At 39.4% G+C, this 19,040-nt stretch overlaps 1 protein-coding gene across 1 annotated transcript in view; it reads left to right on the top strand.

Annotated features, from left to right (window-relative positions):
• ABCG5 (ATP binding cassette subfamily G member 5) overlaps positions 1-15,881 on the top strand; it is a 37,296-nt gene extending 21,415 nt beyond the window's left edge. Inside the window, exons 11-13 of the mRNA XM_049696010.1 lie at positions 2,599-2,784; positions 12,690-12,802; positions 13,610-15,881. Coding sequence (XP_049551967.1) covers positions 2,599-2,784; positions 12,690-12,802; positions 13,610-13,803 — 493 coding nt within the window. The 3' untranslated portion in view covers positions 13,804-15,881. The remainder of the gene's footprint in view (positions 1-2,598; positions 2,785-12,689; positions 12,803-13,609) is intronic.
• Positions 15,882-19,040: the final 3,159 nt, after the last annotated feature.

Below are 19,040 nucleotides of genomic sequence, written 5' to 3' on the forward strand. Positions count from 1 at the left end.
AATGCCAGGCTAAGGGGCTGAAGTGGATTAGATACCGGTACATAGTAGAGGATTTTGATCCCCAGGGAGTGACCCATCTGTGTTGGACTCGGGGGTGAGGCTGGCATCACTTTCGTCTCAGACTGGAGAGTTAGGGCAGAGAGGCTGAACAGCCCAGTGAGGAGCCTTGGTAACAGTCTGGGAAAGGCAGAGGCTCTGGTGAAGACAGCAGCAGTGGCAACAGAAAGGGGGTTTCACTTTGAGATGCTGGGAAAGTAGAATCGAACGGACTTAGAAATGGAATGGATTTGCTGGGGGGTAAAGAGAGTCATGGAGATGCCTGAGTTTTCAGCCTGGGAGGATGGAAAGGGGACGGTATCCTTATCAAGTTTGCGAGGAAAGAGAATGGATTTGGTTTTGAATATGTTGCATCTGGGATGCTACAGGACACCCAACAGGAGATGTCAGTCTGAGGCACAATAGGTTGGTGCAGAAAGAAAAGGCAAGAGGAGTGAGAGGAGAGGCCTGGGAATGGATTCTATAGGCGAGAATGTCAGGGAGGAAGCGGTCTGAGGGTGATACCTTAAGAGGCACATCCAGAGGGTGGGAAGAGGGAAGCAATCTGGCGAGAGAGGCAGAGAGGTGGTTAGAGTGGTGGAAAGAGAAGCAGGATCGGGCAGTGTCAGAGAAGGCAAGAGAGGAGGGAGTTTCACGAAGGTGTAGTGAACCCATTCAGTACTGCAGAGGTTCAAGGAGGTGAGGCATAGGTTTAGGAGGTCACTGGTGGTCTTCCATAAAAGAGGTTCAGTAGAGTGGTGGGGGTGCCAGTGAGGTTTACCAGGGAACAAGGAGTGAGATGGGAGAAGCAGGTGCTGTTTGAGAAGCTTGGTGGTACAGGAGAGGATAAAGAGGGGGCAGTTGCTTAAAAGGTTACCAGACTCAAGGAGTGGTTATTTTACAATACGGTAAGTAAGACCATTAGGGAAAACCATTAGATTGAGAGTAGATGAAACTACAGAAAAGTTGGGTAAGTCGCAGATCAAGTTTCCAGATTAGACCAAGGCAAAAATAGGAAAATCAGATTAACATAGTACCAAGGATGCAAGTAGACAGGATAAAGCTTGGCAAAGATGGGGGAAGAGATAGAGACAGGGAGAAAGAGAGGAGATGCAAAGTAGGGAAGATAAAGATAGAAATTCACAAAATGGGAGGTAAATCCATCTGCTGAGCACTGGGGAGAGAGTTTGAAGTTCCCTGGGAAGACAGCGTAGTTTAAAGTAGAAGTTTTTATTAGCCATGATGGGATATGACATTGGAACCCAATAAGCAATGAGGAAGAATTAGGGGTCCAGGAATCAGCTGAGGCAAAGTGGCAGAATGGATCCAATTAGCACAGCTTAATTGAGAGAGCAAGGTCCCCAGGTGGGGAATTGGTAAGGCAAAGAATAGCAGAAGGGATGAGGATCTGAGGCATTGAGGGCTTTGGGGAAATGGGAGACGGGAGGAGGCCATGATCAGAAGGGGCATTTTCAGAATGTGAAACCTTGGACATGCAACAGTTTTGAGTAACAAGTAACATTTAAATCCAAGACATAGTGAGTGATCAAGATTAGGTGGGTGGAGCCACTGGAATTGATCAGGTGACCTAATTAGGAGGCACTGGTGTTGATGGATTATCAAGGTTAAAAACCTTGAGGATAATGATGGTGGACAGGAGTGCAAAACTGACCCTGGTCTAAAAGCTACAAAATCATCAAAGGTGAGAAAATGTCTTAAAAGTCACAGAGGACTGCCTTGAGGCAGAGAATTAGTAGTATAAGCCAACTTCCTGATTTGTATAGGAGGAAAGGCAGATGGCCTTGAAGAGTGGTAGGGAGGGGTGAGGGTAAGACATGCCAACTTCTCTTACTTACTCTACAAATGGAAGAAAGAGCAGCCATGTCTAAGGGTTGTTGAGGACGTGCTATCACCAGGGAAATGTTATTTGGTGAAAGGAATGTAAGAGGTTAAGGGGCATGGATATAGAGTAGCTGGTTTACAAGAACATGAAGGTCAAATCAGTGGAAGGGGTTGGTAGAATAAAAGACAAGAATGGAATGGAACAGGCCTGGGGAGGGCTAATCCACTGGAGGATGAAAGCAGTGAAGGGTTTTCACGCTGGCAGTAACCCCAGGTAACAAGGATGAGGTTCAGGGAAGGAGGGGCTGAGAAGCAGGTTGGGTGAGTCCTCAGCATTAGGGTAGTAGGCTAGCTAGGGTGGGAGCAGTGCCAGCCAGGCAGAATGTGGTTGCTTATGGAGAAGCCTGGACAGTTCAGCCCTACTTACTGCAGTTGATTGTGACCATCCTCTGAGTATTAGTATTTTTCTGTGAGAGCTGAGGGGCTGTAAAAAGGAAAAGGTGGCTCCATTGACTTGGGGCCAACAGAAACAATTTGAGGAACTAAATGGCCTCAAATGTTGGCCCTGTTCTGAAAAGGCCTTTCAAAGGGGAGTTTGGCCTGCCCTGCAGACTCTCCCCACCCACTTAACCACCATGGATTTATCCACAGAAGTCAAGTGTGGAATTTTTCTTAAATGATAACCCTTGGAGAGGAACTAAAGACCTTATGTTTTTCTAGGACTCTGGCCTTATACCCTGAGGCTGCAAGATTTGGATATTTCTCTGCTGCTATCTTGGCCCCCCACTTAATTGGTGAATTTCTAACTCTTGTGCTACTTGGTGTGGTCCAAAACCCAAATGTGGTCAACAGCATGGTGGCCCTGCTCTGCATTGCTGGGGTGCTTGTGGGCTCTGGATTCCTGAGGTAAGATCTAATAATTCAAATGATTTAGACTGGCATGATTTGATGTTAATGATCACCTCATAATGATTATTATAAGGCGTTACAGAGAAGCGCTGTGGGATACTGTGATACTCTATCACCTTACAGTCCAGAGTACTTATAGTGCTTCCTAGTCAGTATTGCTTAGACTTTGAACTGTTCATTATTTGTTAAATAAAACGTCTTCAGAATGAGAATCAGGAAATGATGATTGAAGCATGTTATCACATGTCATAAGCCATTATAACAAGAGGAGGAAAACCAAGCTGTCCTCCAGAAATACTCACAGCCTATTACAGGCTAAATAGCATGCATTTGGTTCATTTCTTCCCTGGCACTGTTGAGTTTCTATTCCAGCTCTCAATTCTCAGTTACTTTAAGAAAGTAAGAATAGTCAGATAAGAAAAGGGGCTGCAGGATAAAAGACTGCTCAAGAAAGCATCAGGACTAGAAGGACACACACCAAATGTAAACAGTAGTTATCTCTGGGTGATACTTACTTTAATTTTCTTGATATTTTCCTATATTTTGTGAATTTTCTATAATGGACAAGCATTACTTTATAACCAAGAAAAAATATATGTACACATACATACATATTGTATATTTTTTTAAAGTAGCAGGAAGGGCAGAAAATTTTAGAAGGGTGAAAGTGGTTTTAGGTGGGTGATGTGAGTGGGATCCAGTAAGTAAACTATGGGTCCCTGAGAAAATGTGAAGACAGCTCTGTTTCTTTGACTTAAAAATCAAAGAAAAGGGCCCGGAGACCTTCAAGATGGCAGAGGAGTAAGACGTGGAGATCACCCTCCTCCCCACAAATACATCAGAAATACATCTACATGTGGAACAACTCCTACAGAACACCTACTGAATGCTGGCAGGAGACCTCAGACTTCCCAAAAGGCAAGGAACTTCCCATGTACCTGGCCATGTGGCTGACAGGGTCTTGGTGCTCTGGCCAGGTGTCAGGCCTGTGCCTCTGAGGTGGGAGAGCCGAGTTCAGGACACTGGTCCACCAGAGACCTCCCGGCTCCACGTAATGTCAAACGGTGAAAACTCTCTCAGAGATCTCCATCTCAGTGCTAAGACCCAGCTCCACTCAACAACCAGCAAGCTACAGTTTTGGATACCCTATGCCAAACAACTAGCAAGACAGGAATACAGCCCCACCCTTTAGCAGAGAGGCTGCCTAAAATCATGATAATGTCACAGACACCCCAAAACACACCACTGGACACGTTCCTGCCCACCAGAAAGACGATCCTCATCCACCAGAACACAGGCATCAGTCCCCTCCACCAGGAAGCCTCCACAACCCACTGAACCAACCTTAGCCACTGGGGACAGACACCAAAAACAACGGAAACTACAAAGCTGCATCCTGCAGCCTGTGAAAAGGAGACCCCAAACACAGTAAGTTAAGCAAAATGAGAAACACACAGCAGATGAAGGAGCAAGGTAAAAACCCACCAGACCGAACAAATGAAGAGGAAATAGGCAGTCTACCTGAAAAAGAATTCAGAGTAATGATAGTAAAGATGATCCAAAGTCTTGGAAATAGAATGGAGAAAATATAAGAAACGTTTAACAAGGACCTAGGAGAACTAAAGAGCAAACAAACAATGGTGAACAACACAATAAATGAAATTAAAAATTCTCAAGAAGGAACCAATAGCAGAATAACTGAGGCAGAAGAACGGATAAGTGACCTGGAAGATAAAATAGTGGAAATAACTACCGCAAAGCAGAATAAAGAAAAAACAATGAAAAGAACTGAGGACAGTCTCAGGGACCTCTGGGACAACATTAAACACACCAACATTCGAATTATATGGGTCCCAGAAGAAGAGAAAAAGAAAGGGTCTGAGAAAATATTTGAAGAGATTATAGTTGAAAACTTCCCTAATATGGGAAAGGAAATAGTCAAGTCCAGGAAGTGCAGAGAGTCCCATACAGGATAAATCCATGGAGAAGCACACCAAGAAAAATATTAATCAAACTATCAAAAATTAAATACAAAGAAAGAATATTAAAAGCAGCAAGGGAGAAGCAACAAATAACATACAAGGGAATCCCCATAAGGTTAACAGCTGATCTTTCAGCAGAAACTCTGAAAGCCAGAAGGGAGTGGCAGGACATATATAAAGTGATGAAAGGGAAAAACCTACAATCCAGAATACTCTACCCAGCAAGGATCTCACTCAGATTCAATGGAGAGATTAAAACCTTCACAGACAAGCAAAAGCTAAAAGAATTCAGCACCACCAAACCAGCTCTACAACAAATGCTAAAGGAACTTCTCTATGCAGGAAACACAAGAGAAGGAAAAGACTTACAATAACAAACCCAAAACAATTAAGAAAATGGTAAAAGGAACATACATATAAATACCTACCTTAAATGTAACTGGATTAAATGCTCCCACCAAAAGACACAGACTGGCTGAATGGATACAAAAACAAGACCCGTATATATGCTGTCTACAAGAGACGCACTTCAGACCTAGGGACACATACAGACTGAAAGTGAGGGGATGGAAAAAGATATTCCATACAAATGGAAATCAGAAGAAAGCTGGAGTAGCAATTCTCATATCAGACAAAATAGACTTTAAAATAAAGACTATTAGAAGAGACAAAGAAGGACACTACATAATGATCAAGGGATCAATCCAAGAAGAAGATATAACAATTGTAAATATTTACGCACCCAACATAGGAGCACCTCAGTAAATAAGGCAAATGCTAACAGCCATAAAAGGGGAAATTGACAGTAACACAATCATCGTAGGGGACTTTAACACCCCACTTTCACCAATGGACAGATCATCCAAAATGAAAATAAATAAGGAAACACAAGCTTTAAATGATACATTAAACAAGATGGACTTAATTGATATTTATAGGACATTCCATCCAAAAACAACAGAATACACTTTCTTCTCAAGTGCTCATGGAACATTCTCCAGGATATATCATATCTTGGGTCACAAATCAAGCCTTGGTAAATTTAAGAAATTTGAAATCGTATCAGGTATCTTTTCCAGCCACAACGCTATGAGACTAGATATCAATTACAGGAAAAAAACTGTAAAAAATACAAACATATGGAGGCTAAACAATACGCTACTAAATAGCCAAGAGATCACTGAAGAAATCAAAGAGGAAATCAAAAAATACCTAGAAACAAATGACAATGAAAACACGACAACCCAAAACCTACGGGAATGCAGCAAAAGCAGTTCTAAGAGGGAAGTTGATAGCAATACAATCCTACCTCAAGAAATAAGAAACTCTCAAATAAACAACTTAACCTTACAACTAAAGCAATTAGAGAAAGAAGAACAAGAAAACCCCAAGGTTAGCAGAAGGAAAGAAATCATAAAGATAAGAGCAGAAATAAATGAAAAAGAAATGAAGGAAACGATAGCAAAGATCAATAAAACTAAAAGCTGGTTCTTTGAGAAGATAAACAAAATTGATAAACCATTAGCCAGACTCATCAAGAAAAAAAGGGAGAAGACTGAAATCAACAGAATTAGAAATGAAAAAGGAGAAGTAACACCTGACACTACAGAAATACAAAGGATCATGAGAGATTACTACAAGCAACTCTATGCCAATAAAATGGACAACCTGGAAGAAATGGACAAATTCTTAGAAAAGCACAACCTCCCGAGACTGAACCAGGAAGAAATAGAAAATATAAACAGACCAATCACAAGCACTGAAATCGAAACTGTGATTAAAAATCTTCCAACAAACAAAAGCCCAGGACCAGATGGCTTCACAGGCGAATTCTATCAAACATTTAGAGAAGAGCTAACACCTATCCTTCTCAAACTCTTCCAAAATGTGGCAGAAGGAGGAACACTCCCAAACTCATTCTATGAGGCCACCATCACCCCGATACCAAAACCAGACAAAGGTGTCACAAAGAAAGAAAACTACAGGCCAATATCACATAGATGAACATAGATGCAAAAATCCTCAACAAAATACTAGCAAACAGAATCCAACAGCACATTAAAAGGATCATGCACCATGATCAAGTGGGGTTTATCACAGGAATGCAAGGAATCTTCAATATACACAAATAAATCTATGTGATAAACCATATTGACAAACTGAAGGAGAAAAACCCATCATCTCAATAGATGCAGAAAAAGCTTTTGACAAAATTCAACACCCATTTATGATAAAAAACCCTCCAGAAAGTAGGCATAGAGGGAACTTACCTCAACATAATAAAGGCCATATTTGATAAACCCACAGCCAACATAGTTCTCAATGGTGAAAAACTGAAACCATTTCCTCTAAGATCAGGAAAAAGACAAGGTTGTCCACTCTCACCACTATTATTCAACATAGTTTTGGAAGTTTTAGCTACAGTAATCAGAGAAGAAAAAGAAATAAAAGGAATCCAAATAGGAAAAGAAGAAGTAAAGCAGTCACTGTTTGCAGATGACATGATACTATACATAGAGAATCCTAAAGATGCTACCAGAAAACTACTAGAGCTAATCATGAATTTGGTAAAGTAGCAGGATACAAAATTAATGCACAGAAATCTCTTGCATTTCTATACACTAATGATGAAATATCTGAAAGAGAATTTAAGGAAACAGTCCCATTTACTGCTGCAACGGAAAGAATAAAATACCTAGGAATAAAACTACCTAAGGAGACAAAAGACCTGTATGCAGAAAAGTATAAGACACTGATGAAAGAAATCAAAGATGATACCAACAGAGGGAGAGATATACCATGTTTTTGGATTGAAAGAATCAATATTGTGAAAATGACTATACTACCCAAAGCAATCTACAGATTCAATGAAATCCCTATCAAATTGCCAGTGGCATTTTTCACAGAACTAGAATAAAAAATTTCATAATTTGTATGGAAACAGAAAAGACCCTGAATAGCCAAAGTAGTCTTGAGGGAAAAAAACGGAGCTGGAGGAATCAGGATCCCGGACTTCAGACTATAGTACAAAGCTACAGTAATCAAGACAGTATGGTACTGGTGGGGAAAAAAAAAATATATATATGTATATATATCTCAATGGAACAGGATAGAAACACAAAAAGACCCCGAATAGCCAAAGCAATCTTGAGAACGAAAAATGGAGCTGGAGGAATCAGGCTCCCTGACTTCAGACTATACTACAAAGCTACAGTAATCAAGACAGTATGGTACTGGCACAAAAGCAGAAATACAGATCAATGGAATAGGATAGAAAGCCCAGAGATAAACCCATGCACATATGGTCACCTTATTTTTGATAAAGGAGGCAAGAATATACAATGCAGAAAAGACAGCCTCTTCAATAAGTGCTGCTGGGAAACTGGACAGCTCCATGTAAAAGAATGAAATTAGAACACTCCCTAACACCATACACAAAAATAAACTCAAAGTGGATTAAAGACCTAAATGTAAGGCCAGACACTATCAAACTCTTAGAGGAAAACATAGGCAGAACACTCTATGACATAAATCCCAGCAAGATCTTTTTTTTTTTTTTTTTTTTGCGGTACACGGGCCTCTCACTGTTGTGGCCTCTCCCGTTGCGGAGCACAGACTCCGGACGAGCAGGCTCAGCAGCCATGGCTCACGGGCCCAGCCGCTCCGTAGCATGTGGGATCCTCCCGGACCGGGGCATGAACCCTTGTCCCCTGCATTGGCAGGCAGACTCTCAACCACTGCGCCACCAGGGAAGCCCTCAGCAAGATCCTTTTTGACCCACCTCCTAGAGAATGGAAATAAAAACAAAAATAAACAAATGGGACCTAAAGAAACTTAAAAGCCTTTGCACAGCAAAGGAAAGCATAAACAAGACGAAAAGACAACCCTCAGAATGAGAGAAAATATTTGCAAATGAATCAACAGACAAAGGATTAATCTCCAAATTTTACAAGCAGCTCATGCAGCTCAATATCAAAAAAACAAACAAACCAATCCAAAAATGGGCAAAAGACCTAGACATTTCTCCAAAGATATACAGATTGCCAACACACACATGAAAGGGTGCTCAACATCACTAATCATTAGAGAAATGCAAATCAAAACTATAATGAGGTATCACCTCACACCAGTCAGAATGGCCACCATCAAAAAATCTGCAAACAATAAATGCAGGAGAGGGTGTGGAGAAAAGGGAACCCTCTTGCACTGTCGGTGAGAATATAAATTTATACAATCACTATGGAGAACAGTATGGAGGTTCCTTAAAAAACTAAAAATAGAATTACCATAGGACCCAGCAATCCCACTACTGGGCATATACCCTGAGAAAACCATAATTCAAAAAGAGTCATGTACCACAATGTTCATTGTAGCTCTATTACAATAGCCAGGACATGGAAGCAACCTAAGTGTCCATTGACAGATGAATGGATAAAGATGTGGCACATATATACAATGGAATATTACTCAGCCATAAAAAGAAACGAAAATGAGTTATTTGTAGTGAGGTGGATGGACCTAGAGTCTTGTCATACAGAGTGAAGTAATTCAGAAAGAGAAAAACAAATACCGTATGCTAACACATATATACGGAATCTAAAAAAAAAGGTTCTGAAGAACCTAAGGGCAGGACAGGAATAAAGACGCATAGAGAATGGACTTGAGGACATGGGGAGGGGGAAGGGTAAGCTGGGACGAAGTGAGAGTGGCATGGACATATATACACAACCAAATGTAAAACAGATAGCTAGTGGGAAGCAGCTGCATAGCACAGGGTGATCAGCTCGGTCCTTTGTGACCACCTAGAGGGGTGGGATAGGGAGGGTGGGAGGGAGACACAAGAGCAAGGAGATATGGGGTTTTATGTACATGTATAGCTGATTCACTTTGTTATACAGCAGAAACTAACCCACCATTGTAAAGCAATTATACTCCAATAAAGATGTTTTAAAAAATCAAAGAAAAAAGCTATTGAGCAGCTACTGTATGTAATCATATTTGTTTAATTAACTCTCAGAGCAATCCACATTCAGTTAAGAAAACTAAGCTCAGACTTGACTTTGTTCTGATCACACGCTGTGAAGACTCTCCGGGGAGGCATGTGGCTTCCTGGAGACAGCACCGACCCTGGAGTCAGAGTCTTTCTCCTACCACTTAGTTGCCAAGTGACCATTGGCAAGTTACTTTTCTACCTAAATTAGTTTCCTCATTTATAAAATGGAGATAATGATCTCAGCCCCACCTGCCTCAAGGGATCATGAGACTGGAATGAGATCAGCAACGTGGAAACACTTCATGAACTGTAGTGAGTTATTATAAAGCCAAGTGAGTTCGTTTTGAACAGTCAGGGAGGATATTTTTTTACAGTGACACCATTACATTGTATTTGTCTATGTTGCTTAATTGGCTTGTTAGCATCTATGAAAAATGCACAGATAAGATCACCCCAATGGCATGGGATCAAGCCAGCAAATGACAGACCCAATCTTCAGCAGCATCTCCTCTTTCATATTTGAAACATTATGTGCTCCAATCAGTCTGGCACTATTTCACGTATTTGGTTTATAGGAAAGGGGATTCATTATTCTTGAGAGGGGGGCAGTGGCCAACATTATCAAAATGCTGTTGGGTTCTTTGCAAGATCTCAACATCCCAAGGCTTCACCTGGGTTCTGCTCCATCACTGGGGTGAAACTGCGCTCCTGAAGGCCCCACATCAACCTCCTAGTCATTGAGTTTATGTATTTTCCCTCAAGTCATCATCTTTCCTGACTGAGTGCCTGCAACATGTGCACTTTTGGCTGTCTCTTCCTTTAAACACAAGTGGAAATAGCTTTGTTGTTCTTTCTGCTTACAAAATAATGCAAGTTCTTAGGGGGAGAAATGCACACAATACAGAAATGTATAAGGAAGTTAAGTAAAAGTTACCTGAAGTATCACAACCCAGAGTTAAATTTTGTTGTGTATTTATATAATCTTTAATTAAAATGAGCTCATACTATTGTGAAGGAGTAAGGTATGCATGCTTTTCCCCCCTTTTAACAATATAATGTAGATGGTCCCACATCAGTAAATTTAGATCTGTGGTTCCTCCCTCTTGGATGTACTGCAAGGATTGCTGTGACACAGCCTAGCTCTCCTCCTGTGTCTTTCACAGATCCATTTGTCCCCCCTCTGCCGCCTGCACAAAGCCTGGCTGTTGTTCCCTTGGCAGGGCGAGCTCTCTCTGAAAGCCCCCTTCGTTGGGTCTCACAGCCCATCACATGCTGCTCAGTTGCAGTCAGCCTCTTGAGGGCAGCAGCTGTGTCTCATTCATAGTTATAGCTCTTCTCAGTGGCTGGCCCAAGGCCTTTAACCAATTAGGTTTGCCAAAAATATTTGGATTGAGTGAATAAATGAATGACTACTCTCTCTTCTTGGACTGCCTACACACTGGATCAGTCACCAAATCACGGTTTTCTTCTCTGATGTCAAATCACAGATGCACGTGGAGCTTTTGAGTTTGCCTTGTGTGGTATGGTACAAGATGAAGACACATGGTTCCCACCTCACACTCTAGCCATCTGGGCAGCCATCTTCTCATGGCCATCATCCTCTTACAAGCCTTTGTCATCTCATCCTTGAACTTCTGCTGTAGGCTGCTTTGTTTTTTGCTGTTCCTACTCTACTCTTATTCTGGTCCATCCTACTTGCTGGTGCCACTTTAATTTTCTTAAATCACTGATTGCAATGTGACTTTTATCATGGTCCTTCAATGTCAACTGCCTGCAAGGCCCTGAAGTAGCCGGTTCATGGCTACCATTCCAAACTCACCTCCCACCGCTCCCACTTCGGATCCTCTGCCTTTCTAGTCCATCCAGTCCCACATGCCTGTGCTCATACCATTCTGCCTTCCTAGAGTGTCCTTCCTCTGCCCCTACATCCTCCCCAGACTCCGATCTGTCCTTTCCAGTTAGCAGCCTCTCAATGTGGCTAATTCAATTTTGTGCCTCAGAAAATCGCCAATAACTGAAAGTCATGGAGTTTGGGGATCACTTGGTGAAACCATAAATACTAAATACAAGAATGTCACGGACATGTAGTACTGGTTTTCTGTACTTTCTAAGCACAAATTGTTCACTACTGTATTTTTATAGCCTTGAGAATGTATAGTTTATGTCTCCCAACTACATTATGAGTCTTTAGGGGTAGGATACTTCTTTCGAATTCCGTAAGCACCTAGAACTAGTGCCTCACAAATAGAATGTAATACATATTTGTTGGTTGATAAAAGCTATTGAGTGAACTAAGAAGGCCACAGGGTCAGCGTGAAGTTTCTCCTGAAATAGGTTTCACAACGAATGTCTGCTTTTCTCACCATCCTTTTCCCCTTGTATTATAGTTTAGTTCTCACTTCATACATTAGCACCTCAAATCTGTTTAATCACAAACGTCCTCCTCTAATGTGGTGTGTTATTTGTTTTCTTTTATATCAATGGTGCTTACCAATAAAATTAGACACCAATCCATCATTAGGGGTGTGTTAAATTAAGGTTCCTACTATAATGGATCACCAAGTTGTGATTAAAAATGATGGTGTGTTATGCTTACTGACTTGAAAGGACGTCTGAGGCATACGTTTGTTTGAAAAAGCAGGTTAGGAAAGAGGATGAGGAGTTTAATTCCATTTATGTAAAATGTTATAAATACACTTTACATATATCACCAAAATGTTAACAATAGTTATTTCTGGGCAGTGGTATTTCTTTATACTTCTCAGTGTAGTTTGAAGTTTTTCTAATGAACATATTTTTATAATGAGAGATGAAAAACTATGTATATTCCTGTTGGGAAACATAAGGGTTGCCTTTCTTTTCATTTGGTAGGACTGCTACCAGAGCCTATTGAAGTTCATCTTTCTTTCTTTTTGCTTTTTCTTAAGAAACACAGAAGAAATGCCCCTTCCTTTTAAAATCTTCAGTTATTTTACATTCCAAAAATATTGCTGTGAGATTCTTGTAGTCAATGAGTTCTATGGCCAGAATTTCACTTGTGGTAAGTACTCAATTTTGGAATTTATTTTTACATATTAGTTTGAAAAAAACAATTCCTTGAGGGAAATGTATTTTTTTTAAGTAAATGCTATATTGTAAAAGAGATTTAAAACTTTGTTTTGAAGAGTCTAACATTTTCTCTGATTTTGAAAATAATAATAAGCAGTAGTCAAGTTAGTCAGTTGTCAAAGGTCAGTAGCTTAAGGGCACTCCGATGTTTTTAGAAAATGATAGACTTAATGTATACTGAGGTAAACTCTAGTATATTCTGGATGGATCAGTTCCTATACCTACTGAACAGGTTGAAGCAGGCTGCAGTGGCTTCTTCTTCCCCCAAATGTACAGAGTATGTAGCTGAGTGAAGCCATTTTTGGCAAAAATCTGTTCCCTAATCCCACAAGAGGGCAGTGGGAGCACAGCAAGGCCCTCCTGGCCATTGGAAATCCCAGGCCACTCTGTGAAGACACCTAAAGAACAGGGCAGAATTTAGTAGTCGTTTTATCTATCTTTAGGTGATAACATTAGTAACCTTGGGATATTCAGTGCTAAGTGATCATAATTTTTATTAGTATTATGGTACTGAATATACACCCAAAATGGAAACAAACCCATTTCCATCTTCAAGGCCCCCAACACTCACTATTGCTTCATCTAATAATGAATTCTGGGCTCTCTAAAATTTCCTGTATCTTCATGAAGAAGAGTACTTAGCAGACTGCTGAGCATTTAGTGGGCATCTGATGAATACGTGTTGATTAAATTACCTTGCAAGTACCATATTTGACATTGTCAATCTTTTCCCTGGCAGGCAACTCAAATGGTTCTATGTCAACTAATCCAATGTGTGCCTTCAGTCAAGGAATTCAGTTCATTGAGAGAACCTGCCCAGGTGCAACGTCCAGATTCACAGCCAACTTTCTGATTTTGTATTCATTTATCCCAGTTCTTGTCATCCTAGGAATAATTGTTTTTAAAATCAGGGATTATCTCATTAGCAGATAGTAAAGAACATTGCTGCGAAATGGAACTTAAGCTCCTAGATGTACATGACTGCTTTGAATTTCTGAAATAAGAATGTTACGTGATTCTTAGTAGTACCTCGTAAGACTTTTAACCATTAAGACTCCCTGTGCCCCTTGGATCCATGCAGGCCTTGAATGCTATTCCAGGAGGGACATGTGGTATTTGGAAATTGTGACTGAGCTGGTCCAAAGATGTTCATAATAATTCATAAAGTTATGGGAGACTAATGTGACTATTTGTTTTCTTTGTTCTAGACACAGAAAAATAGGTCAGTTAAAGCTTATGCTTACATTTGATAAAGGCTTTGGTAAAAAAGAAAACATTTGAATGATTGTAAGTAACAGAAAAAGTTGTGGTTTGATTGAAGCAAAGCATCACGCAGAATTAGGTAAGAATGCTTTCATTTTCATTTAAAAACCCTATTTACGTGCACATGTCTACATAAGTTAACTGATCACATGGAGAGGATGTTGGACAGACGTTGGATAAAGACCCCTGACACAGAGCAGCCACTCATTTTACTGATGGTTAAAATGAAAAATGGCAGAAGTGGGCTGAACTGAGAACAGCACACTAGACAAAAAGATTAGTTTGCTAGTTTTCACTTTCTGCTTAGTTTACTTATAAAATTAAAAGTAAATGTTACTAAAGTATATGCACTGAGAAATGACATTTTTAAGGTTGGAGAGCAGCTGTTATTTAAAGTCCACATAGAAAAGATGCTCAATTGACACAACATTTACACTAAGAACAGAATCACACACTAGGAATTCATGTTCTTGAATTGTAAAGAGAAAGAATGCTGATAAATGTATATTTTTAGGGATTAAATTATGTATATAGATTATTAAAAGTGGGTTCTGGACTAAATGATCTTTCTGATCTCCAAGTAATTCATGTACAAGTCTGAAGTGAAACTGTCTTCATGTTACCATGGTAACTTTGAATATCTTAGATAATACATGAACTTGTTCAGTTACTGTGACCTAACGTGTAATGAATGATAAATTATAGTATTTGAAAGATCTCACATTATAGTGGGAAAGATCATTTCATTAAGGAAACCACAGTAAAATCCTATTTCTTAGAACAGTATTTAAGGATCTGCAGACATTGGTAAAGTACCAGAATAGTATTGTCAATTTTTATAAAAGGTCTTTGACACTGATGATTATGGTATAATAGTTACATAATGTCTTACAGATTATATATGTCACATCAGTTATAGACAATTCTGGAGATGATAATCTATTAAAGTAGTTCAAAGAGAGTCCCACAGGAACCTCTTTTGAAATCACTGATTTCAACTTACTAAAGATATGGGTGTACAATGTAAGTGGAAACACTTTCTACTATTCATATGCAGATGAATTTCATTCTAGCTCAGAAACACTTGGAAAATTGACATAGCACGTGACTTCAAGCTATTAAATGTTAGTGATACCGTAATCTTAGAAAAACACAATGACTTTCAACATGTGACAGTTTGTCTCAGTCAAAAATGGACAGTGGGGCTTCCCTGGTGGCACAGTGGTTGAGAGTCCACCTGCCGATGCAGGGGATACGGGTTCGTGCCCCGGTCCGGGAGGATCCCACATGCCGCGTAGCGGCTGGGCCCGTGAGCCATGGCCACTGAGCCTGCGTGTTCGGAGCCCGTGCTCCGCAACAGGAGAGGCCACAACAGTGAGAGGCCTGCGTACCAAAAAAAAAAAAAAAAGGACAGTGATGTATAAGAAAATCAAAATATATAATAAAAATTCCTATTCCCACCAAGTCAGTGAAACTTCTGAGATCAAAACGTTCCCTGTTGATTTAAAGGGAGTTCTTTCTCCACAGCACTCAAGCAGGGTGCCTGTCTGCTCCTAAGACTGCAGTTCCTTGTAGACATGGTGAAATTGTTTTCCAGAGTGCTGGAACCACATGCATTGTAATTAGTTTAGGAAGTCGTATTTCACTACAATAACCAGGTAGTTTGCTATCCACTTGGATACCACTCATCAATCTTGGTGTTCTTGAGGTTAGTAAGTGTGCTTATTTGAAGCTGGGTGCATGGCATATTAGAGTCAACATATTTTATAGTGGAAATGGAAGAACAGAGAATAAATTACTTTCCTGTTTAATGACAGCAATTATGCTTACTCCAACTGAACTTGGCTAGCAGATACACAAGTCTCCAGGAGTCTGAAGGCTTCTTAAAAGCTATTCCACCTTGGAAATGATCTTAGTTATTACTAACTCATGCAGTCTTGGCCTGCTTGTTGATAGACTATTTCCTTAAATTTGCCTATTCTTCAAAAAGTTATACTCAAAGTAAGTATGTCAGAATCACCAGAGGTGCTGACGAAAAATGCAGATTACTGAGCCCCATTCCAGACCCACTGATTCAGGATCTCTGGGTGTGGGGACTCAGGAATGTGCATTTTCTTTTTTTTCTTTTTATAAAAATTGAAATATAGTTGATTTACAGTGTTGTGTTAACTTCTGCTGTACAGCAAAGTGATTCAGTTATACATATATATACATTCTTTTTTATATTCTTTTCCATTATGGTTTATCACAGATACTGAATATAGTTCTCTGTGCTATACAGTAGAACCTTGTTGTTTATCCATTCTGTATATAAAAGCTTACATCTGCTAACCCCAACTTCCCACTCCATCCCTCCCCAACCCCTACCCCTTGGCAACCACCAGTGCCCTCTGTTTGTGATTCTCTTTCTATTTCATAGATAGGTTCATTTGTGTCATATTTTATTTTTTTTTAAATTTATTTTTTATTGAAGTATAGTTGAATTACAATGTTGTGTTAACTACTGCTGTATAGCAAAGTGACTCAGTTATACATATATATATATACATTCTTTTTCATATTCTTTTGCATTATGGTTTATCACAGGATATTGAATATAGTTCCCTGTGCTATACAGTAGGACCTTGTTGTTTATCCATTTTGTATATACCAGTTTTCATCTGCTAACCCTAAACTTCCAATCCAACCCTCTCCCAGCCCCTCCTCCTTGGCAACCACCAGTCTATTCTCTATGTCCCTGATTCTGTTTCTATTTCATAGATAGGTTCATTTGTGTCATATTTTAGATTCTACATATATATGATATCATATATTTGTCTTTCTGTTTCTGACTTCACTTAGTATGATAATCTCTGCAAATGGTATTATTTCATTCTTTTTTATGGCTGAGTAGTATTCCATTGTATATATGTACCACATCTTTATCAATTCATCTGTTGATGGACATTTAGGTTGTTTCCATGTCTTGGCTATTGTGAACAGTGCTGCTATGAACATATGGGTGCATGTATCTTTTTGAATTATAGTTTTGTCTGGATATATGCCCAGGAGTGGGATTGCTGGATCATATGGTAATTCTATTTTCAGTTTTCTGAGGGACCTCCATACTGTTTTCCACAGTGGCTGCACCAACTTACATTCTCACCAACAGTGTAGGAGGGTTCTCTTTTTTCCACCCCCACTCCAGCATTTGTTATTTGTAGACTTTTAAATGATGGCCATTCTGACCAGTGTGAGGTGGTATTTCATTGTAGTTTTTTTGATTTGCATATCTTTAAAAATTAGCGATGTTGAGCATCTTTTCATGTGCCTATTGATCATCTGTATTTCTTCTTTGGAGAAATGTCTATTTAGGTCTTCTGCCCATTTTTCAATTGGGTTGTTTGGTTTTTTTTGTTGGTCAGTTGTATGAGTTGTTTGTATATTTTGGAAATTTAGCCCTTGTTGGTTGTGTTGTTTGCAAATTTTTCTCCCATTCTGTAGGCTGTCTTTTTGTTTTGTTTATGGTTTCCTTTGCTGTGCAAAAGCTTGTAAGTTTGATTAGGTCCCATTTGTTTATTTTTGTTTTTACTGCCTTGGGAGACTGACCTAAGAAAACATTGGTACAATTTATATCAGAGAATGTTTTGCCTATGATCTCTTCTAGGTTTTATGGCGTCATGTCTTAAGTCTTTAAGTCATTTTGAGTTTATTTTTGTGTATGGTGAGAGGGTGTGTTCTAACTTCATTGATTTACATGTGGCTGTCCAACTTTACCAGCACCACTTGCTGAAGAGACTGTCTTTTACCCACTGTGTGTTCTTGCCTCCTTTGTTGAAGATTAATTGACCATAGGTGTGTGGGTTTGTTTCTAGGCTCTCTATTCTGTTCCATTGATCCATATGTCTGTTTCTGTGCCAGTACCATGCTATTTCAATTACTGTAGCTTTGTAATATTGTCTGAAGGCTGGGAGGGTTATGTTTCCTGCTTTGTCCTTTTTCATCAGGATTGCTTTGGCAATTCTGGGTCTTTTATGGTTCCATATGAATTTTAGGATTATTCTAGTTCTGTGAAAAATGTCATGGGTAATTTGATAGGGATTACATTAAATCTGTAGATTGCTTTGGGTAGTATGGCCATTTTAACAATATTAATTATTTCAGTCCAAGAGCATGGGATATCTTTACCTTTCTTTGAATCATCTTCAGGCTTCTTTATTAATGCTTTATAGTTCTCAGCATATAAGTCTTTTACCTCTTTGGTCAGGTTTATTCCTAAGCATTTTATTTTGGGGGGGGGTGCAATTTTAAAAGCTATTTTTTTTTTTACATTCCCTTTCTGATATTTCATTGTTGGTGTAAAGAAATGCAACCAATTTATGTATGTCAATCTTGTATCCTGCTACATGCTGAATTTGTTTATCAGTTCTAGTAGTTTTTGTGTGGAGTCTTTAGGGTTTTCTATATATAGCATCATATCATCTGCATAAAATGACAATTTTACCTTTTCCCTTCCAATTTGGATACCTTTTATTTCTTTTTCTTGTCTGATTGCTGTGGGTAGGACTTCCAGTACTATACTGAATAGAAGAGGTGAGAGTGGGCATCCTTGTCTTGTTCCAGATTTTAGTGGGAAGGCTTTCAGCTTTTCACCATTGAGTATTATATTGGCTGTGTGTTTATCATGAATGGTTTTTATTATGTTGAGATTATGTTCCCTCTATACCCACTTTGGTAACAGTTTTTATCATGAATGGATGTTGAATTTTGTCAAATGTTTTTTCTGCGTCTACTGAGATAAGCATGTAGTTTTTGTCTTTTCTTTCATTTATGTGGTGTATCACATTGATTGATTTGCATATGTTGAGCCATCCTTGTGAACTTGGGATGAATCCCACTTGGTTGTGGTATATGATCTTTTTTAATGT

Source organism: Orcinus orca, chromosome 13 (genome assembly GCF_937001465.1).
Source record: "Orcinus orca chromosome 13, mOrcOrc1.1, whole genome shotgun sequence".
Lineage (NCBI taxonomy): Eukaryota > Metazoa > Chordata > Mammalia > Artiodactyla > Delphinidae > Orcinus > Orcinus orca.